Raw genomic sequence first — 23,706 nt, 5'->3', positions numbered from 1 at the left:
ATTAACTTTCTTTCTACAGATGCTGCCATACATAACCTGCTGAGATTTGCAACGTCTTTTGTCTTTATTTCAGATTTTCAGCATCCACAATAAAATGCTTTTTGAAAAATTGGGATGTTATTCACTCCCAAGAAATTAAAACAATGGTTGATATTTTTTACGGCTTAAATATTGTGCATGCACAGCCATGCAAAAGAAATTAAACAGAACTCTCATTGAAAATACTGGCTGCATGCCAACATATGTTTCACAGGAAACATTGCTAAGGGGAAACTAATAAAGGTTTCCAAATTATTACCTGGGCAGATTGTAACAGTTTGTTTCCACGAATTGGTGAATTGATAATGCAAGAGCACAGTTAGGATTGCAATTAATAGATTGAAAGGGAAGTTAGAAGAAATGTTTTTGAACGGTTATTTTACAAGTGGCAGTTACGCAGAGACAACAATACTTATAAATATTTGAAAAGAGAGGATATAAGGAAAGTCAACTCCAATTGACTCCTGTGCTGTAAGGTAAGTGATATTTAAGTCATTATATAGCGATGCTCAGATGAAGTTCAAAGTTTTCTCTCTATTGTTCTAATAATCTGGCTTAACTCTCTATTTTTGAAGAATGTCTTTCATTGTACCAGGTTTTATAAACTAAACAAATCATTTTTGTAGCAGCACGGTAGCACAAGTGAATAGCACTGTGATTTCACAGCGCCAGGGTCCCAAGTTCGATTTCCTGCTAGGTCACTGTGCGGAGTCTGCACGTTCTCCCCGTGTCTGCATGTATTTCCTCCGTGTGCTCCGGTTTTATCCCACAGTTCAAAGATGTACAGGTTATTGGCCATGCTAAATTGTCCTTAGTGTCCAAAAACTTTAGGAGGGGGTTATTGGGTTATGGGGATAGGGTGGAAATGAGAGCAGATTCGATGGGCCGAATGGCCTCCTTCTGCACTGTATATTCTATGTTCTTCTGTAGTACAGAATGTTACAGGGACTGAGCTAACTGCATTTGACTCCTGAAACAGATGTATTTCACATTATGATGCAAAATGTAGCTTTTTTTTCTGTTGCCCCATTTACTCATTACTGCTATTGTTTTAACAGGCCTCCCTTGGAGCAGGGTTTTCTGATAAAACTCCATCCCACACAGTTACCATGGCTTGCATTTCCTCAAATCAGGCAATGACCACAGGCAAGTGCAAAGAATTTGGCATATTAAGTGCAGTGTTAAAAGGGTAACCGATTTTAGCTGGAGATCTTGAGTTCAACGAATTTGGAAGTTTTTGTTCGCCTCTTTGAATGGGACTCTGATTTTTATCAACTGACCTAAATAAAATATTTGAAATATTTATGGATTACAACAAAACCAGCTTTTTGAGGTTTTACATTTGGAATGGAACTTCTGTAAACAATTTCTAACTTTCATCAGTAATCTTTATGTTGTATTTGCATTGCAGCTGTTGGCTTAATTGCTTCTGGTCAGTGTGAAACAGTAATAGCTGGAGGTGTGGAGTTCATGTCAGATGTTCCCATTCGTCACAGCAGAAAAATGAGGAAGATTTTACTATCACTTAATAGAGCTAAGACAATAGGACAGAGATTGACTCTTCTTGGAAAAATCCGCCCAGACCATTTTGCTCCTGAGGTATTAATACAATGCATTCTTACAATTATAATTAAGTTGTAAAGACTTAAGTTGGAGTTTTCAAAATGTTACCATATTGAAGTAAATCATTTCAGCTTGTTTCAAGCCATATGTCTAATTAGCAATTACAATTTCCTAACCTTTGCAGTGATATTTCTCTCACATAGAAACATCTGAAACCAAGTTTCTATGAATACCAACTTTGAGATTGTTTTTATGTTACAATTATCACAGTGCAGTTGCTGATAGACCAGGCTTCAGGAGTTGGTTTTCCAACATTTCTTAAGTGCTGCTATTGAAAAATATAAATGACAGCTACTCGCAATCTGTTACTTTATGTGGTTGCCTTGCAGGCCATTGATGCAATTTTCACCATGAAACTGAGAATGAAAGTCTCTTGTAACTTTTAAAATATTGTTTAATGGCGTTAAAAGCTGACATCCTGGATCAGATAGCCTACATTCTAGGGTTTTAAGAGGTGGCCACAGCGATAGTGGAATCATTGGTCTTGATCGTACTCCAAAGTAGTATCTGTGGTATGTAAGGTACTACAATCTCGGTAGAGACCGATAACATCCAAACTTCCAGTTACTAGCTGAAAGAATGACATGGCAAGATAGAATATCGCAATATGATTAGACCGAGTTGACTGTGGTTTTATGAAAGGAAAGTTTTATGAAGTTGGAAGTAATATATTTGCGTGGATTCAGGATTGTTTAACAAACAGAAAGATGAGATAAACATGCCATTTCAGGGTGACCAGGTGTAACTAGTGCAGTGCCGCAAGATTTAGTGCTGTTCCACTTACAATCCAAATTTGTTTATGACATAAGACTGTGAAAATAAACTGAGGAGGACGTATAAAGGTTGCAGAGAGATGTAGACTGCTTAAGTGCTTTGGTAAAAAGATGACAGATGTTGTATAATGTGGGATAGTGTGAAATTATCCATTTTGGTAGGAAGAGTGGAAAAGCAGAATTTATTTTTGAAGGTGAGAGACTAGTGCATCGATTGGGATTCAGGAGCATATGGAATCCTTGCACACAAAACAGAGTTAATGTGCAGGTGCAACAAGCAATTAGGAAAACAAATGCATGTTAGCCTTCATTACAAGTAGGTTCAATATAAAGTAAGAACCTATTGCTGCAGTTATGTAGGGCTTTGGTGAAACTGCATCTGAAATACTTTGTATAGTTTTAGTCTCCTTACCTAAGACAATATATACTTGCCATAGAGAGGGTTGTAGTAATGGTTCACAGGATTGATTTTTGTAATGAGAGGCTGTACTATGGAGAGAAAGTGAGTAAAATAGACCTATAGTCTCTGAAGGTTAGAAAAATGTAAGGTGATTTCATTGAAACGTAAAAAGGTTTGAGCAGGATTAACAGATTGAATGCTGAGATGATGTTTCTCTTGGTTTGGAATGCCTAGAACTTGGGAATGCAATCTCAGGATAAGGAGTCGGCTATTTAGGACTCAGATGAGGAGACTTTCTTTCATTCTGAGGATTGTGAATATACCCAATTTCCTTGATTCCTTTATCCCTAAGAGCTATATCCAATCCCTTCTTGAAATTACACGGCGTTTTGACCTATACCATCTGTGGCAGAAATTTTTCCTCGCCTCAATCCTAAAAGGTTTACTCCTTATCTTCAAGCTATGACCCCTGGTTTTGGACTCCACCCATCATCAGGAACATTCTTTTTGAATCTCCTCTGACTAATCCAGTTAGAATTTTATACGTTTCTATATGATCCCCTCTCACGCTTCAAAACTCCAGTTGATAGAATCCTAACCAATTTAGTGTCTCATATGAGTCCTGCAAGAATATCCTTCCTCCGATAAGGACACTAAGACTGCACGCACTACTCCAGGTATGGCCTCATCAATGCCCTACACAATTGCAGTAAATCCCTATTCCTATACTCAAATCCTCTTGCTTTGAAGGCCAACATACCATTTTCCTCCTTTATTGTCTGCCATAACTGGGCGCTTACTTTCAGCCACTGATGCACAAGAACACTAAGGCCTTGCTGAGTATCTACCTCTGTCAATTTACACCCATTCAAATAATAATCTGACTGCCTATTTTCGCTACCAATGTGGATAACTTCACATTGGATTGGTTTATTGTCATATGTACTGAGGTACAGTGAAAAGTATTGTTCTGCGTGCACCTCAAACTGATCATTCAGTACATGAAAAGAAAATACATAATAGGGCAAACATAAAACACAGGCATCGCATGAAGAGATCAGATCAGTCCATCAGTCTATAAGAGGGTCATTTAGGAGTCTGGTAACAGCAGGGAAGAAGCTGTTTTTGAATCTGTTAGTGCATGTTCTCAGACTTTTGTATCTTCTGCCCGATGGAAGAGTGAGTAAGCCGGGTGGGAGGAGTCTTTGATTATGCTCCTGCTTTCCCAAGCCAGCGGGAGGTGTCGATGGGGTCAATGGATAGGAGGTGGGTTCGTGTGATTGACTGGGGGGTGTTCATGACTCTGTAGTTTCTTGCGGTCTTGGGCCGAGCAGTTGCCAGACCAGGTTGTGATGCAGCCAGATAGGATGCTTTCTATGGAGCATCTGTAAAAGTTGGTAAGAGTCAGTGTGGACATGACAAATTTCCTTAGTTTCCTGAGGATGTAGGCACTGTTGTGCTTTCTTGGTCGTAGCATTGACGTGGATGGACCAGGAGAGATTTTTGGTGATGTGCACCCCTAGAAATTTGAAGCTGTCAACCATCTCCACCTCGGGCCCATTGATGCAGACAGGGGTTTGCTTCCTGAAGTCAAGGACCAGCACTTTAGATTTGCTGACATTGAGGAGAGATTGTTGTCGTTACACCACTCCACTAGGTTGTCTGTCTCCCTCCTGTATTCTGACCCGTTGTTGTTCAAGATCTGACCCACTATGGTCGTGCCATCAGCAACTTGTAGATGGAGTTGGAGCCAAATTTTGCCGCCCAGTCGTGTGTGTATAGAGGGTATAGTTGGGGGGCTGAGTTTGTAGTCCTGCGGGGCCCCGCATTGGGGACTATCGTGGTGGAGGTGTTGTTGTTTATTCTTGCTAATTGTGGTTCATGGGTCAGGAAGTTGAGGGTCCAGTTGCAGAGTGAGGAGTCCTAGGTTTTGGAGCTTTGATATGAGCTTCGCTGGGATCATGGTGTTGAAGGTGGAGCTGTAGTCAATAAATAGGAATCTGGTGTAGGAATCCTTGTTGTCAAGATGCTCGAGGGATGAGTGTAGGGCCAGGGAGATGGCATCTGCTGTGGAACAGTTGCGGCAGTATGTGAATTGCAGTGGAACAAGGCATTCTGGGAGTATGGATTGAATGTGCCTCATGACCAACCTCTCGAAGCACTTCATTACGATCAATGTGCGGGCCACCGGACGGTAGTCATTGAGGCACGTTGCCTGGTTTTTCTTTGGCACCGGTATAATGGTGGTCTTCTTGAAGCAGATGGGAACCTTGGGACAGAGAAGGGAGAGGTCGAAGATGTCCGCGAACAAATCTGCCAGCTGGTCCACACACGATCTGAGTGGACAACCAGGGACCCCGTCGGGGCCCATTGCCTTCTGAGGGTTCACTTTCAAGAAGGCTGATTTGACTTTGGAAGTTGTGATGGTGGGTGTGTCCAGGGCTGCTGGGGCAGTCGACAGCGGTTTGATGGTTTCCTACTCAAACCGAGCATAGAATGCATTGAGTTCATCAGGGAGGGGTGCGCTGCCGCCGGAGATTCTGTTCCGCTTCACTTTGTAGTCCGTTATGTTGGCCTTCATAGCAGCTCTTCTGTTGCCTCGGACCAGCACTGCACGACCTTAACCGTATTCTCCACATTATATTTATCAACATTATACTGCATCTGCCAGATGCCCACTCACTCTGCCTGTCCAAATCCTGCTGAAGCATCTCTGTATCCTCCTCACAGCTCACCTTCCTACCTAACTTTGTATCATCTGCAAATTTGGAAACAATACATTTAGTTCCTTCATCCAAATCATTATTATGTAATGTGAACTGCGTGCCAATCGGAAAAAGACCCATTTAATCCAACTCTTTGCTTCCTGTCTGCTAACCAGCTTTCTATACATCTCAAGACACTACCTGCAATCCCATGCACTTTAACTTGACATAGTAATTTGCTATGTGAGACCTTGTCAAAAGCCTTCTGAAAGTAAATAAACCACATCCATGGTCTCCCTGGTCAACTCTACTAATTACATCTTCAGAGAATTCTAGTAGATTTGTCAAGCATGAATTCCCTTTTGTAAATCCATGCTGACTTTGATTATACCACTGCTTTCCAAATGTTGTACTATGAAATCCAGCAACTTCCTACTACCAACGTTAGACTCACTGGTCTATAGTTTCCTGTTTTCTCTCTACCTCCCTTTTTGAATAGCAGGGCTATATTAGCCACCCTCCAATCTGTAGGAACCATTCCAGAGTCCAAAGAATTTTTGAAAATGACCACCAACGGATCTACTCTTTCTAGGGCCACTTCCTTAAGTATTCTGGGATGAAGATTATCAGGCCCTGGAGATTTACCTGCCTTCAAACCCATTAATTTCCCCAAACCATTTCTTTATCAGTACTAATTTCATTCAGCTCCTCTTCGAAATTTGTGTTCTCAGAGCTTCCATTACATTATTCATGTCTTCCTTTGTGAAGACAGAAGCAAAGTACAAATTTAGTTCCTCAGCCATTTTTTTGTTCCTCATTATGAATTCCCACATTTTCTCACCGGTAAGGGGCCGACATTAGTTTTTATCAATCTTTTTCTATTTACATACCTATAGAACCTATAGAGTCATTTTTATGTTCCATACTAGCTTACATTCGTATTGTATTTTCCCCTTATTAATCAATCCTTTGGTCCGCCTTTGCTTAATTAAACAATCCTATTTGTATGATTCTTCTTTGAATCTAAAACAAGCTCTAATTTTCCTTGTAAACCATGGTTTGGCCAGTTTCCTTTCCACTCTTGTGCCAAATAGGAATAAACAAATTTTGGAGTTCACCTATTCTTTCCTTGAATCCCTGCCATTGCCTGACCACTGTCCTTCCTTTCAGTAATGTTTCCCGTTCCATCATAGCTACTTTATTGTGGTTCAGGACCCTGCTCTCCTCACTAACTGTTCTATCAAATTGTGGTCACTCATCCCGAAGGGTTCTCTCACAACTAGGTTGCTAAATAATCCTTTCTCATTGCACAATACCCAGTCCAAGATGACCTGTTCCCTTGCTGGTTCCTCAATGTATTGGTCCAGAAAACCATTCCGTGTACACTCCAGAAATTTCTCCTCTATTGTACTGTGATTAATTTGACTCATCCAATCTATATGCAGATTAAAGTCATCCATAATCACAGATGTTCCTTTATTATATGCAACTCTGATTTCCCGACTATTCCCTACATTACCACTGTAGTTTGGTGGTCTGTATACTGGTGGGCTGCATACCACCCCTATGAATGTTTCTTGGCCTTGATGTTTCTTAACATGACGCATACAGATTCCATATCATCAGTGCTAATATCTTCAATATCTTCTTCGGTCAACAATGCAACTCCACCACCTTTTCCTTTCTGCCTGTCTTTCCTAAAAATGGAATAGCCCTCAATGTTTTGTTCCCATGCATATATTCCCAACTATATCATACCCCTTTACAATGCATCTAATTCATCCATTTTATTTTGAATGTTCCATGCGTTCAGCTACAAAACTTCAAGGCTAGTCCTTTTTAACGTTCCTTGTCCCATCCCCACTATTTTTCCCAAGATTTCTCTGTCTATTACTTTTCTTATTTTCCTTGCTGTCTTTTTCACTTGTCTTTGATTCTCCAAGCTATGAATCCTTGCATAGGTTTTTTGGGGAAAACACAAAATAATCCTCCTGTGAACTTTAATAATCCCTGAAAAACATTCAGCGTGTTTCTCAGACCTGTATAGGGATGTTTTCTTTGTCAATGGTCAAATGTAATCTGTAATGGACACTGATTTAGACAAATATGAATATGTTTATCCTTGCTTGACTATGGAAGCATTACACATTACACTGTGAACTAAAGTGTACTTTTTATACACCTCTCTTTTTAAAAGTAGAATATTTACCCTTATGGTTTATAACATCCAAATTGCCTTCCTTTAAATTTAGGTGAAAATTATGATGGTGAGATATTTTAAAATTATCAATAGTGTTTGGAAATTGACATTTTGTGCAGCAAGTGCTGACAGAATTGAGCAGACAACATAAATACTGTATTTCAGTCAAAGCACAACACTAAATCTATTCATGCAATTATTTCTCCAGCTCCCGGCTGTAGCTGAGTTTTCCACTAGTGAGACAATGGGTCATTCCGCAGATAGACTTGCAGCAGCATTTGGTGTGTCACGTGCAGAGCAAGATGAATTTGCCATTCGTTCCCATGTTTTGGCAAAAAAAGCAGAAACTGCGAAGCTTCTTAAAGATGTAATCCCATTCAAGGTGCCAGGTAACTTTCTTCTCTCTGGTCAAATACTGTTAATTGTTAAGTATTTGCCTTTAATTTTCTTCTCTGTGTGTAGTTATAAAGAACTTCACTTTTAAAAATGTGATGTCTTTTAACATTTAGATTGGCTTCCAATCTATTTGTTTTGGGAGTGCTATCTCCACAAGAATTGCAGTAGTTCAAGAACTCCCATTGCCCAACTAAAATCAGTTTTAGTAGGGCAGGATTCACCGACCGTGGGATTCTCCAATCGGCTGGCAATGCACTCATGTCTGTGGGTTTCCCACTGGCGTGGGGTGGCCACAACGGAGAATCCCACTGTCAGGTGGCAGGAACAGAGAATCCTGCTGCTGTCAAGGAAGCGCCGCCGAGGAACATGCGGCTGACAGACCAGAGAATCCCGCTCAATGTGTTTAAATTTAAGTATTTGGTGGGAAATGCAAATAGGGGAACATATGGAATGAAGTTAATTTAATAGTGCCGTTGATGACCTCCATAAGTCCCCAAGATGTTTGCAACCAGTGTCCCAAGTGTCACTGTTGTAGTGTGGGACAACAACTGCTATTGGGCCTATAAAATGTAAAACAGCAAAATAAACTTTAGATTTTGCTTGTCAGATTAATGTTGACCACGAGACCAGGAAAATTACACTGTCCTTAAAGCTGTTCTGCTGACAAGGATTGCTATGTACAATGTTCAAACAGTGCTTTGGATTAGTGCATTTTTCAGGTTACTGGCTGTATTGTACAGCTTTGCTTTCTGATGTGTAGGAATATAAGCAAATATTTAAATGCAGTATAATATTAATTGAAGGAGGAAATCTAAATGTTATGACAAACATCGTTATTTCAATTCTGTACCACTTATTTACCATCTTACATTAATTTTCTGAACCCAGAATTAACTGATGCCCTAGAATATCTGAAATAAAAACAGAAAATGCTGGAAATTCTCAACAGGTCTGGCAGCATCTGTGAAGATGGAAACAATATTTCAGGTCAATGACCTTTCCGCTGATAACTTCCTGTAACATGAATATTCAATCCTTGCCAGCTATTTTCCCCAGAGACCTTTCACACACCCATCTTTCATTATTTTTCCTCAATGGAAATAAAATAACCTCCAGTCTTTCTTTGTAACTTAAAAGTCTTAAGCAACGGAATTACTCATGATTGAACCCTGCTGCCAAGTGAATTAGTGCCTTTTTCAAATTGTGTGGCGCGCTTGAAAAAGGTACCCATTTAGGGATTTTTCAGTTTTCGGAATTTTGGATAAGGGATGCTCAACCTGTACCACTTATTCAAGAGAATGCAGTTGGATCTGTGCCAATGTGGTAAATCAGTTCACTGCCCTACTTATAATCAGGCCGTTTCAATGCATGTCAATGACTAGATTATTCTGGAAAAACTCCTGGGCAGTGAAATTGGACTGTACAGCACACTTTTTTGGGGGGAAGCCGGGGGGGGGGGGGGCCTCAGTGCACGAAGTTGTGTCAATGACCCACGTACACACTTCCAACATGAAGAACGGCAGATGCCATATTTGTGAAGAGGTTTGTGCGTGCATACCAAAGACCATCAACACCATGCAGAGTTTGTGAATCCTACTTTGCTAATTTGATGCCAGTGTTGATGATCCTATAGTAGAATCATAGAATTTACAGTACAGAAGGAGGCCATTCGGCCCATCAGGTCTGCAACAGCCCTTGGAAAGAGCACCCTACTTAAGCCTATCCCCATAACCCAGTAACCCCACCTAACCTTTTTGAACACTCAGGGCAATTTAGCATGGCCAATCCCCCTAATCTGTACATCTTTAGACTCTGGGAGGAAACCGGAGCGCCTGGAGGAAACCCAGGCAGTCACAGGGAGAACATGCAGACTCCGCACAGACTGTGACCCAAGACTGGAATCAAACCCAGGTTCCTGGCGCTGTGAAGCAAGTGCTAACCATTGTACTACCATGCCGCCCTCCTAAATGTTAGCACAATCTCCTCTAAGGAGGTTAAAATGTGCAGTCAACATCTCCCACTTCTGTTAATTTCTCCTGTTCCTATTATGTACAATCTTCTGCATGAATGAAGAAGTGTTTCAGTTATTGTCCAATTTGCTTGGGTGATGTGGCTATCATGGTTGGATAGCTAAAAGTTTATGCAATCTGTGAGATATAAATATGAGACTTGCAACAGAGCTACATGTGAAATGAGGTAAAGCATAAGAATGTTAATGGCAAGTCCTGATTGATAGAGATTGTTGGTAGTTGAATGATGGGGATATAGTTAATTGGGAAGTGTTTGATGTTAGTGATTCAGTTGGGCGGATATAGCATTTTGTTGAAGAAGCACTCAATAACTTTGCTAACTTGTGTGGGATCATTAAACTACATGTTGTGCTGCATCCAGCTCCTTAGCATTGATGTGCACAGCTACTTCTTGCCACTTCCTTCTGGACATTTGTCTTGTGGGCCTCCCGATTCCCTGTGGATACAGGACATGTCTTCATCTTGTCTCCCATGACCTTCAGTGCAAAGTCGAAAAACCTTGGTGCCTGCTGTGTACACTGTTATCAACATTGATAATCCTTCCACGGCACAACATTTTGAAGTAACTGAGCACCAACCACAATAAACCACCTCTTTAAAAGTTGCAAACTAACTTTTATTAGTGCTAGGCATCATGCCGACAGTTTAATCAAAGGATGCATGTTAATTGGCATGGTGGCACAGTGTTTAGCACTGCTGCTTCACAGCTCCAGGGACCTGGGTTCATTTCCGGCCTCTGATGACTGTCTGTACACTTTCTCCCCATGTCTGCGTGGGTTTCTTCCGGGTGCTCCGGTTTCCTCCCACAGTCCAAAAAGGTGCAGGTTAGATAGATTGGCCACGCTAAATTGCCCCTTAACTGTCCAAAAGGTTAGATGGGGTTACGGGGTTAGGGTGGTGGCATGGGCTTAAGTAGGGTGCTCTTCAAACAGGCTGGTGAGGACTCAATGGGCCAAATGGCCTCCTGCAATATAGATTCTATGAATCAATCATCGTAATCTTGCTCCCGTTTTTTGGGGTTATCCAATTTGACCCCTGATATCTGATTGTGAAAGTGAAGCAACAACAAACCTGTTAAATCCTTAGGTGGGCAACTGTTTGGAAATACCCGAGTTTTATCTCCGTTGCAGTCCCTTCAATCAGACTTCTTAACAAGACCATTAAGTAGCTTAGAAAAAGCCTCCCTAGTAATTTGCTCATTGATCTATCCAAATCTGTCATTCATCCACCCAGAAGGTACAAGATTGTTGAACAGAAATTCTCATGTCTCGAACAATAGTTTACACCAAAATAATCCTTGGACACTGGGCACTAGAGGTTTTGGTAAAAATTTTCACCTACATTATTGGCATATCTATTGAGGGTAGAGATAAAGGCATCGCCGTACTCATCAATCTTGGCTTAGCTCCCAAGCGCAGAACTTAATTCAAGCAGGATTCCTCCAGCTATTCTTTATTTCTAAGTATATTGTACTGGTCACAAAACCTATCTGTCTCCTCCACCCACTGTTCATTTATTGGAGATGGACCAACAAAATCTGGCTGATTTTCAAGGACTATATTTCAAGCAATCGAGACAGGTAATAGCAATGTGACATGTACATATTAAGGCTACCATGTATTTCTGTCAAATGTTCCTGAATTTATGAAACTGGAGAGTGGAGTTGTCAACTGCCAATCTAAGCAAATGTATTAAAATGATTTTCTTATTAGTAATAGGACGGCATGATGGCAGTGGTTAGCACTGCTACCTCACAGCCAGGGACCCGGGTTCAATTCTGGTAATTATCCATGTGGGGTTTGCACTTTCTCCCTCTCTCTGTGTCTGTGCGGGTTTCCTCCGGGTGCTCTGGTTTCTTCCCGCAGTCCAAAGATGTCCAGCTTGGGTGGATTGGCCATGCTAAATTGCCTCTTAGTGTCCAGGGATGTGCAGGTTAGATAGGTTACGGGGAAAGGGCAGGAGAGTGGGCCTAGGTCGGGTGCTCTTTCAGAGGGTTGGTGCAGACTTGTGGGCTGAATGGCTGGCTCCTGTACTGTAGGAATTCTATGGTTCTATTGCTTTAAGGGGATACGGGTAAGACCTGTTAAATTTATCCGTTTCCTGCTGGCTATTGGGCTGTCTAATCTGGTTGTATTTTAAGACTTATATATCCGAGCAAGTAAAAATAATTTGGTTCCTATCGAACAAACTATTGTTTGTTGTGGAAAAAAGTGGATTTGTATAGCTAAGTAACTTGGAATGGATTTGAGTGAATTAATATTTATGCATTTTGTTATGCATCAGGTCGTCACACAGTCACCAAAGACAATGGAATTCGACCATCATCAGTTGAACAGATGGCTAAATTGAAGCCAGCGTTTATCAAGCCACATGGAACCATTACTGCTGCCAATGCTTCATTTCTGGTAATAATGTGCACCAAGACAAGAATTGCTAATTACTGAAGAGATGTTATGACAATGCTTGGGGAGAGGAAAGTGATTTTAAAACAGTTCATTGGATTCTTTCTTGCTTGTTGTCACAGGTGTATGTTTGTGTTGGTTATTATTGTTTCTGAAAATGATCAGAACAGTGATGGCAAGGTAAAAATGTCTCTTGAAGTATATGATTACTTCGGTACCAAATTTCTAATAATTACATCGTTAGTTCATCTTTAAACTTTGGGTACAGATGGAGAGGCTAAAAGATACTTGTATTGGCAAGCATTCTAAATAATGACAGCAAGTGAATAGTTGTTCGCAAAATGTAATATTGAGAAGGTAGGAGTGCACTCTAGTTAGTAGGGGAACTGAGATCATAAATAATCTTTATTAGTGCCACAAGTAGGCTTGCATTAACACTGCAATGAAGTTACTGTGAAAATCCCCTAGTCGCCATACTCCGGGACCTGTTTGGGTGCACTGAGGGAGGATTTCAGGATGTCCAATTCAGCTAACAAGCACGTATTTGGGAATTTTGGGAGGAAACTGGGCACCCGTAGGAAACCTCCAAAAATACGGGGAGACCGTGCAGACTCCACACAGACAGTGACCCGAGCCAGGAATCAAACCCGGGTCCCTGGCACTATGAAGCAACAGTGCTAACCGCTGCTCACGAGTGGCTGGTGACATTGAACCTAAGGATAATACATGACGTACAAGCATGATATCATACAGTAGATTTTTCAGTGTGGAATAGCTTTTTATTTAGCTACTTGAAGATGTTTGTAATTCTGTTACCACAATGAAATAAACATAATTGTGTTTATATTCATTCCACTTCACAGAATTTAGTTCTTGTCTGGTGTTACAATCAGGTGAGGAAGGGTCAAATGGTTTCCTCCTTTTCCCTCCTTGTTTTACCGCAACAGGGTTTTGAAAAGGATATACTTGCCAATTTGATGAATATTTAACTGTTTCTATGTGGTGATTTTAAAAGAACCAATCAGACAATACTCTCCGAATTTTACATCAACTTTTGAAGTTCATATGTACATATGCATGCACAAGAATAGATTGCAGAGTGAAGAAAGATCAAATAATCAAGATCCAGGGAAATAGAAGAATACTACATTGGCGAAGATTAGTGATTTGGCTGGGATCAGGCTGACTTATGTCGTTTTGCAACTTTCCCTCACTGGTCTGGATGCTCTTGACATCATGTCTATTTAAAGATGTGGTGGCTGCATTGGCTTTTCTCCTGGAGATAATGGTGCGGAGTTGCTTTCTTGCAATAAGTGTCTTACTGCACCATCCCTGGGTGGTTACGGTCAGGGTTCAATAGCTTGTAAGCAATGTAGTTGACTCTTCAATGCCATCCGGGATGGGCAATAAAGGCTGGCACAGCCAGCGACTCCCACATCCCATGAACGTATAAAAAGTTAAGCTGGAGAGAGGGGAGGGGGAAGGGACTCCACTCGGGTCTTCTCTCGTGGGATTCTCTGCTGCTTCCTGCAGAGGAAGCGGAGGCTGTTCTATATGTGGCTTGCTATGGTTGTGCTGTTGCATTGTCCTTTCAAAAGTTGGGTCATGTGATAGTCTGTGATGCCATCAGCAACTTGGCGGGCTTAAGAGACTAAGCCTTTGTACACAACCATCTAATAAACCTGTGTTCAATCCATGTGCTTCAGCATTTCCATTCTTTTATCCTGCAAGTACAATGCACAACAGAAGCTCAAGCACACAGAGTGCCACATGACTGTCATCCTGTGATTAAAAGCTGGTCATCAATGGCGTATTCCCCTTTGTAACTTAACTAGTTCATGTCTTGGAATTTCTCACTCTGAGTCAGGATTCCACTGTTCAAATGAGTCATAATCATAGAATCCATACAGTGCAGAAGGAGGTCATTTGGCCCATTGAGTCTGCACCGACCCTCCAAAAGAGCCCTCTACCTAGGTCCACTCCCCTGTACTGTGACCTAACCGGTACATACCTGGGAACTAAGGGGCAATTTAGCATGGGCAATCCACCTAACCGGCACATCTTTGGGGGAAAAAGAGTATTCCCATTGTAGTTCATGTCTGGGAGCCCTGTGTAGATAATCCCAGGAGATTGCCTCAATGGCTTGTGAATGGGATACAGGATATGTGGCTCACTCATGTTCTTCTTGACCCCTGATGGTTCTTTGCTTACATGGCATCTCCATCTCCATTAGGGCAGCACGGTAGCATGGTGGTTAGCATAAATGCTTCACAGCTCCAGGGTCCCAGGTTCGATTCCCGGCTGGGTCACTGTCTGTGTGGAGTCTGCACGTCCTCCCCGTGTGTGCGTGGGTTTCCTCCGGGTGCTCCGGTTTCCTCCCACAGTCCAAAGATGTGCGGGTTAGGTGGATTGGCCATGCTAAATTGCCCGTCGTGTCCTAAAAAGTAAGGTTAAGGGGGGGGTTGTTGGGTTACGGGTATAGGGTGGATACGTGGGTTTGAGTCGGGAGATCATTGCTCGGCACAACATCGAGGGCCGAAGGGCCTGTTCTGTGCTGTACTGTTCTATTCTATCTCAGTGGATTGGAATGTGGAACATACTGTGTTGCAAATTGGGTTGTCATCTTTGGCTGAAAGCTCATCACATTATGTTTTTTAAAAAGTCATTGTCTTTAAAACTGAACTTCAGCTTTCCAGCCAGTAGATTAAAAAAAATGATTATTTTGCACAAAGAATGTTTTCGTTAAATTGGTCCAGAAGACCTGGTCTCTGGATGTACCCCACAAAATGCACTATGGGACTCCTTGGAAGCCCCAATGCACTGACTCTGGGAATTGCCCTGACAGTTTTAACTTTCCATGCACAATACCCTTGCTCACTGAGACCCTCTGAGAAAGTCTGGAACTCTGAGTTAGAGACATTGGACAGTTCCAACTTATTTTCAGGTTCCGCAGAAAAATGTTACAGAAAAATCAGAGTCTTGTCTCCTGGGTAACGATACAACTGACTGCCCCCACCCTCAAATGTCCACCACCCCCTCCCCATCACTCCCACTGACCACCTCTTTCCATCGCTGACTCCCTCCGCCTGACCCAATATTCAAACGTGTCCTTGAGAATAATATTTCCATCGTCTTAATTTCAGACTGATGGTGCATCAGCAGTGTTGATAATGTCTGAAGATAAAGCACTGGCTATGGGCTACAAGCCACTTGCATATCTAAGGTAAGAAAGCTATTTTGTCTATCAGGGAGGAATAAAAGAAGCAAGGATAAATTTGTACGGTCTATATATTTTTAATATTTTGGTTTATTTCAGGGACTTTGTATATGTCTCTCAGGACCCTAAAGACCAGTTGCTCCTTGGGTAAGTTTTTTTTTAACCCTCACTAACTAGGAAACACTAATTTCTAGCATTTTCTTTTGGTAATTGAGATTTAATTTCTTAACAGTAAATAAATATATTTATTTTAATCTTAGGCCAGCATATGCCACCCCTAAGGTTTTGGAAAAAGCTGGATTAGCTCTTGAAGATATTGATGTTTTTGAATTCCACGAAGCTTTTGCAGTAAGTTCACTCATTAAAGATGAAAGAAATATTGTGAAGTAGTACAAACTGGTTACCGCTTTAGATGGTGGGAAAAATTGTAACAAATCTCTTTTGCTTTCTGCTAGAAACTCTGTATCCAGAATGCTTATTGCAATTGTGGGTGTTTCCAAAAAAATGAGCGAATAAAAAGGCATTAACTTTGATTAATAGGGTTAAGATGGATTGATAAATATACCTGTTCTCTTTGGAAGAGATTTTCCGGCCACATTTGTGCACAGCACAAATCCCCGCTTGGTCAGAAAAATTTGGTGCAAGGCCAAAAAACGGATTTGCGCCGTGCACAAATCAGTTTGCAATCTTTCCGGGCCCTTCCCGCTGGCACAAACTGGATCTCACCCTGAAAGAGTGAGGAGCTGAATCAAATGCATTGAAATTAATTTATGTTCCAATAACGAGATAACTGGGATAAGGTGAGATGGACAGAGTGCTCATTCAAAGAGTCGGTGCAGACTAGTTTCCTCTCTATATGGAGGCAATATAGTTTCCACTCTATATGGAGGCAATTCAGTCAGCATTTTAAATTTGTTTCAGTGTTGAAGCTGAACCCCTTTTGCACTTACCATCTGTTTGAGCCAGCGAGGTTGGATGCCATGCTTTGGGTGTGGGGCGGGGGGGGGGGGGTCTGGAGAGATTTTGAGACCTATTACTGGAGGGGACGAATTTTATATGATGGACCTTCCCAACACGGTAGCATAGTGGTTAGCACTATGGCTTCACAGCGCCAGGGTCCCAGGTTCGATTCCCTGCTGGGTCACTCTGTGCGGAGTCTGCACGTTCTTCCCGTGTCTGCGTGGGTTTCATCCGGGTGCTCCGGTTTCTTCCCACAGTCCATAGAAGTGCAGGTTAGATGGATTGACCATGGTAAATTGCCCTCAATGTCCAAAAAGGTGAAGAGGGGTTATTGGGTTAGGGGGATAGGGTAGAAGTGAGGGTTTAAGTGGGTCGGTGCAGACTCGATGGGCTGAATGGCCTCCTTCTGCACTGTCTGTTCTATGTTAACTTTCCCCATGGCGCCACCAATATTTCTGATGGAAAGGGTCCTTCCACTCGCGGGGTCAGAGGAAGGTTGCATATCTGGAACTTATGGCCGGATTCTGGTGGAAGGGGTAAAAGCTTGGCAGGAGGAGGAGCTGGGGCTCATAATAGATGATGAGGTGTGGAGTGAGTGAGGCCCTTCGCAGAGTGAATTCCGCCACGTCGTCTTGTCCGAGGCTGGGTTTGATCTAGCCTAAAGTGGTGTTTAGGGCGCCCCTGACCAGTCTCGGGCAGGTTTTTTCAAAGTGGGGGTCCCAACCTGCAGGTGGGTCATGGCGGGTTCCAGGAGGGTCTTGGAGCGATCGGCCAAGTCGTCCCACGGTAGTCCCAATAGCGGGAGAAGCGTGCAACAGCAGCTCCCGGCTATTAAATTGAGAATGGTGGCTGCTCCTGCCTTTTAAATGTAAAGAAATGAGGCTGTGTGCAGTCTTCTAGTCAGAAGCGGCAGCAAATAGCAGCACCCTGCATGTTTACTTGGTGTCAAGCACCCTCCATGTGCGTGTTTTGGGTGCCAAATCACAGAGTAGAGGTGCTTCCATTTTTCAGCTGCTGGCAAGAGGACTGTGAAGATAAAAAGTTAAAGTTACTGTTAAAAGTAAGTGACAGACAGAGACACAAATAGGCAGTGTACCTACTGGACAGGACTCAAAACACAATCTCCTGGCGAGAGCTGCACAGGAGAGTCCAGGGCAGGACAGAGCAGTGCTATTGTTCACTCTGTACAGAGCTCCAGGGCCTCTGCTTCACAGCCTGCAAAGGAGAAACTTAACATGGAAATAAAGTAGTATAAAGATGGTTTCTTGAGGTATGGTTTTGTCAATTGCGACGATGCAAAGAGAATGCAGAGAAGTACAGGCAAATGAGAGACGTTTCAGATTTTGAAAGAGAAGTGATGGGTGCAGATGCCATTTGAGGATGAGACCCCAGAGTCAGTTATTAACTTACAGCTGACTCCAAATGAAAATACTAAGCTGCTTTACCTGACCTGTGACAGCACATTAAAAACACACCAAAAGCCCATGAAGCTGTTAACATTCTGGAGTAGCATCTCTCCGGAATATCAAGTAATAATAAGAATCGCTTATTGTCCCAAGTAGGCTTTACATGAAGTTACTGTGAAAAGCCCCGAGTCGCCACATTCCGGCGCCTGTTCAGGGAGGCTGGTTCAGGAATTGAACCCGCACTGCTGTCTTATTCTGCAATACAAGCCAGCTGTTTAGCCCACTGTGCTAAATCAGCCCCTCAGTGTTGAGAAAGCAAGCATGATATTGCTATTGCCCTTCACGGTGACCGACATGTGAAAGTTTGGATTTATCATTTTCGTAAAGATGAAGACGGCACAAAGGAACTGGCTGAAGTCTGCGCTTGATATGCGTATGGCCCTCTCCTCCGTTGAAATTTATTCAAGTGAGATCGTGAGCACCAAGCAGGCTCCCCTTTCACGTTAAAGGTAAGCAAACGTGGTGTTTGTCACTAAGGTTGGCAGGCATGGTTCTCCAATGTTGGCTGGTTGTCAAAAGTGGATTCCAGAAAATCAAGTTTGTAAAACATTGGTCATGGGCGTTGTTTCTTCTTGGAGGTGAATGAGAGGTGTGAGTTTTCATTATCAGTACTATCATCTCAGCAAATCATGTCTGGTTTAGCTAGCTATACTCATTTAAATGTTGCAAAATACAGATATTAATCTGTAATACAGACTCAATTTGAGCAGAAACCTGTTGGAGAAGACATTGTAAAATAGAAATATGGATCGGGCTACATTTAATCCTTGATATTCTACGTAATATATGTCAAGCCATCACATCATACTCTTGAATATTCAATACTGTACCAAAGTGGTGTACATACTGATTATTATTTCTAGCCTGATGAGTTTAAATTTTGCATTTTTTACATTTTACTTTATTTTTTCAACAGGCACAGATTCTCTCTAATATGAAAGCTATGGACTCTGACTGGTTTGCAAAGACTTACATGGGCAGAAAATCAAGGGTATGTTTACATTTTTTTACTTGCACAAACACTCATCAAGTCTGGAATGCAAATTAAAATTTGCATTCCAGAGGTTGGAAAGGAACTACTAGATTAACAGTGTGAATTTGGAATATGCTTTATTTTTACCTTTTTATCTCCTTTTGACTTACTAAATTTTTTCTCACATCAATTTATTTTAAATTGATTTTTAAATGCACTCGTTATGTTTAATCTCCCCTTGAGCTCCACTGCTGCTACGCGAGTGAGATCAGACAGAAGAGCTGGCTGAGTGAACTGTGTTATTGGCATGGAAATTTAAGTTGGGGAGAGCAGATAGCATAGGTTGGGACCTGGCCTTTGTGGGGTGGGGTGCAGAGAATGAAATCTAAACATTTTAATAAAAAGAGTCCATGCTGAACTCAGGTCCTGGGCTCCATCTGGTGGTAGAACTTGATCAGTGTAGGTAGTTCTGGGACTTCAGCTGATAACTGCACAGACCAATGTCAATCTAATAGTATAGTCAAGTGCAAGTATCTGTGTAATTATTCTTGGATACTATATTGTACTTATTTTATGTTTAGCTACTTAAGCTAGGAATGCAATGCTGCACGTGTATAGTATTTCAACGTGCGCATTTTTGGGAGGCAAGAAATGTCTGAAGGAACCTGGCTTTAATATTAATTTTTACAGGAACCTTTATTTCACTAGTCATAATTTTCAGAAACACAACCATAATTTTAAGTGAGGACTTACTGTGTAAAAATTGAACTGCTTTTGGATGTTGAAATCAGTACGATTACTCCTAGAATGCCACAGTGGTCCCACATTTCAATTGCAATGAAATAGGTCTGCACATTTAAATATTGGTTCATAACCTCCAAGCAAGTGATCCATGCTATAATTGGATGATCAGAAGGCAGTAAAAGGGAATTATGAACAAAAGTGCAGTCAAAATCTGAAGCTTTAATCCTTGAAGAGATCTTGAAATCTTTAGCATTGCTGAAACGCACAGTATGAGATGCCTAACGTAAATACAGCCAATGGATTATCCTTTTTTTTGTGGCTTCCAATTCATTATACATTGTAAGACTTTCTGTAATTTTATTAGGTCGGTGTTCCTCAAATGGATAAATTTAACTGCTGGGGTGGCTCGTTATCCTTGGGACATCCTTTTGGTGCCACTGGTTGTCGTCTTGTAACAACGGCTGCTCACAGACTGATCGACGGAGGTGGACAATACGCACTAATTGCAGCTTGTGCTGCTGGAGGACAGGTTTGGGCTTTTATTTTTGGTCATATAAATTTCAACATTAATGTGACAGCTAGTAAATATTTTGCAATTGGATGTAACCTATTAATATTGCTTCAGTGGTCTAAATCGCAACACAGCAAAAGCTGACTGAGAAAACCATTTCTACAATATCGCCTTAAAACACTTCCCTATTGCAAAATTCATTATGTTGTACATAATCTGTGTTCAGCTGAACTATTAAATCGTATCTGATTTTCTGTAAATTAAATTTGACTTTTGTAGTTTACTGTTAGCTGTATGATAGCCTTTCCAAATATTAATATTTCACATGCACAAGGAAAAATATTGGTCCTAATTATTAAGCTGACAACTTTTTTCCCTGATGATTTTGAGTCCACACTACCCCATATCCTGACAGTGGTAGTATATCGATGCCTCCAGAAATTATTTTAACCCACCAATAATTACTATTCTTCATTTGTACACACATAGTTTAAACCACTAGGCATTGCTGCAGAGTACAGCATTAGAACATAGAACATAGAAAAATACAGCACAGAACAGGCCCTTCGGCCCACAATGTTGTGCCGAACTTTTGTCCTAGATTAAGAACAAATTAATCTACACCCCATCATTCTACCGTAATCCATGTACCTATCCAATACCCGCTTGAAGGTCCCTAATGTTTCCGACTCAATTTCTTCCACAGACAGTGCATTCCATGCCCCCACTACACTCTGGGTAAAGAACCTACCTCTGACATCCCCCCCTATATCTTCCACCATTCACCTTAAATTTATGTTCCCTTGTAATGGTTTGTTCCACCCGGGGAAAAAGTCTCTGACTGTCTACTCTATCTATTCCCCTGATCATCTTATAAACCTTGATCAAGTTGCCCCTCATCCTTCTCCGTTCTAATGAGAAAAGGCCTAGCACCCTCAACCTTTCTTCGTAAGACCTACTCTCTATTCCAGGCAACATCCTGGTAAATCTCCTTTGCACCTTTTCCAAAGCTTCCACATCCTTCCTAAAATGAGGCGACCAGAACTGCACACTACTCCAAATGTGGCCTTCCCAAGGTTTTGTACAGCTGCATCATCACCTCATGGCTCTTAAATTCAATCCCTCTGCTAATGAACGCTAGCACACCATAGGCCTTCTTCACAGCTCTATCCACTTGAGTGGCAACTTTCAAAGATCTATGAAAATAGACCCCAAGATCTCTCTGCTCCTCCACATTGCCAAGAACCCTACCGTTAACCCTGTATTCCGCCTTCATATTTGTCTTTCCAAAATGGACAACCTCACACTTTTCAGGGTTAAACACCATCTGCCACTTCTCAGCCCAGCTCTGCATCCTATCTATGTCTCTTTGCAGCTGACAACTGCCCTCCTCACTATCCACAACTGCACCAATCTTCGTATCGTCTGCAAATTTACTGACCCACCCTTCAACTCCCTCATCCAAATCATTAATGAAAATCACAAACAGCAGAGGACCCAGAACTGATCCCTGCGGTACGCCACTGATAACTGGGCTCAAGGCTGAATATTTGCCATCCACCACCACACTCTGACTTCTATCGGTTAGCGAGTTCATTATCCAACTGGCCAAATTTCCCTCTATCCTATGCCTCCTTACTTTCTGCTTAAGTCTACCATGGGTAACCATATCAAATGCCTTACTAAAATCCATGTACGCCACATCCACTGCTTTACCTTCATCCACGTGCTTGGTCACCTCGTCAAAGAATTCAATAAGACTTGTGAGGCAAAACCTACCCCTCACAAATCCGTGCTGACTATCCCTAATCAAGCAGTGTCTTTCCAGATGCTCAGAAATCCTACCCCTCAGTACCCTTTCCATTACTTTGCCTACCACCGAAGTAAGACTAACTGGCCTGTAATTCCCAGGGTTATCCCTATTCCCTTTTTTGAACAGGGGCACGGCATTCGCCACTCTCTAAGTTGGAACCATTTGTTTTTTCTTTGCCGTTGTTCAACTTAGCACATAACTATTTCATTACTTGAAACTGTTTATCTGTTTTTTCTAAAAAAAAATGGATTGGAGTACAGAATATTTTCTTTCGTCCTCCAGATCCAGACTCATTTGTTTCCCTTTCCCTTCTGGGTAATCTGGAAATCCAAAAGCCGAGTACATCAGGGTTGTGATTATTTATGTTCAGAACTATTTGGAAAGAAATTTAGATCATATTTTCATTTTATAGGCTTAATTCTTTTCAAGGATTAATAACTCAACTCTGATAACTTTCATTTTCTCTTCTCAGGGTCATGGGATGGTTGTTGAAACCTATCCCCAGAAGTGATATGTGTTTTGGATTTCAGAATTAAATCAATGCCATTCCAATGCAGTGGAGAACTAAATGAAGAAAAGCCAAAATATTTTGCTAGTCTGAGCAGATAAATTGTGCAAATACCACCCACAATAGTCAATAAAAAAATTTAAACCATTGGACCTGTCACTAAATCATGAGTTTCGTAAATGATTTTGTTCTGTACCTTAGAAGTTAATTCTGTCTGGAAGCCCAGGATGGATTCCGACTCTAAGAGTAAGTTGCATATGCAGATGAATGGAGGTATAGTAACAGCGTTTGTGTGCCTTGTTTTTTAATAAACGGTGAATTTATTAAGTGTGTGGACTGTCTATGATCTTTGTAAGCACCTATATAAAATATGAGCTTCATAAATTGGCGAGGAAATAGAATTATATTTCTGACTTCTAGGCACGGTCGCACAGTGGTTTGCACCATTGCTTCCCAGTGACAGGGTCCCAAGTTTGATTCCCGCTTGGATCAATGTCTGTGCGCAGTCTGTACGTTCTCCCTTTGTCTGTGTGGACTTTGTCCGGCTCTCCGGTTTCCTCTCACAAGTCCCGACAGATGTGCTTGTTAGGTGAATTGGACATTCTGAATTCTCCCTCTTTTGACCTGAATAGGCGCCGGAATGTGGTGACTCGGGGATTTTCACAGTAACTTCATTGCAGTGTTAATGTAAGCCTACTTGTGCCAATAATAAAGATTATTATTATTATATGTTATGACAGCCATGCAAATGGTCTCTGCTTCTGTTAAAAAACAATACTGACTAAGATTTTTTTTTACTCCCAACTCCTAGCCATCATGAGAAATCTCTTGCATGAGATTGACAGTTATTAGGAATTTTGGAAATTTCTGAGGTTAATAGTGAACTTGAGATGAAAACAAAATAATAGACAAGTAACGTGACTAGCGGCCATCTAGATGAATAATA

The 23,706-nt window shown here is 41.6% G+C and overlaps 1 protein-coding gene across 11 annotated transcripts in view; it reads left to right on the top strand.

The window, feature by feature from the left end:
• Window positions 1-23,088, top strand: part of hadhb (hydroxyacyl-CoA dehydrogenase trifunctional multienzyme complex subunit beta) — a 51,814-nt gene extending 28,726 nt beyond the window's left edge. For all 11 annotated transcript variants that reach the window (XM_038800055.1, XM_038800056.1, XM_038800050.1 and 8 more), the window contains 10 exons: window positions 1,098-1,185; window positions 1,451-1,638; window positions 7,949-8,129; window positions 12,450-12,571; window positions 15,712-15,791; window positions 15,885-15,932; window positions 16,046-16,133; window positions 19,128-19,202; window positions 20,293-20,457; window positions 22,725-23,088. In XM_038800055.1, the coding sequence (XP_038655983.1) occupies window positions 1,098-1,185; window positions 1,451-1,638; window positions 7,949-8,129; window positions 12,450-12,571; window positions 15,712-15,791; window positions 15,885-15,932; window positions 16,046-16,133; window positions 19,128-19,202; window positions 20,293-20,457; window positions 22,725-22,763 (1,074 nt within the window). In that variant the 3' untranslated portion in view covers window positions 22,764-23,088. The remainder of the gene's footprint in view (window positions 1-1,097; window positions 1,186-1,450; window positions 1,639-7,948; window positions 8,130-12,449; window positions 12,572-15,711; window positions 15,792-15,884; window positions 15,933-16,045; window positions 16,134-19,127; window positions 19,203-20,292; window positions 20,458-22,724) is intronic.
• The last annotated feature ends 618 nt before the right edge of the window (window positions 23,089-23,706 follow it).

Source organism: Scyliorhinus canicula, chromosome 6 (assembly GCF_902713615.1).
Source record: "Scyliorhinus canicula chromosome 6, sScyCan1.1, whole genome shotgun sequence".
NCBI lineage: Eukaryota > Metazoa > Chordata > Chondrichthyes > Carcharhiniformes > Scyliorhinidae > Scyliorhinus > Scyliorhinus canicula.
The sequence above is the reverse complement of the archived record's forward strand: the minus strand, read 5'-3'. Positions and strand labels throughout refer to the sequence as shown.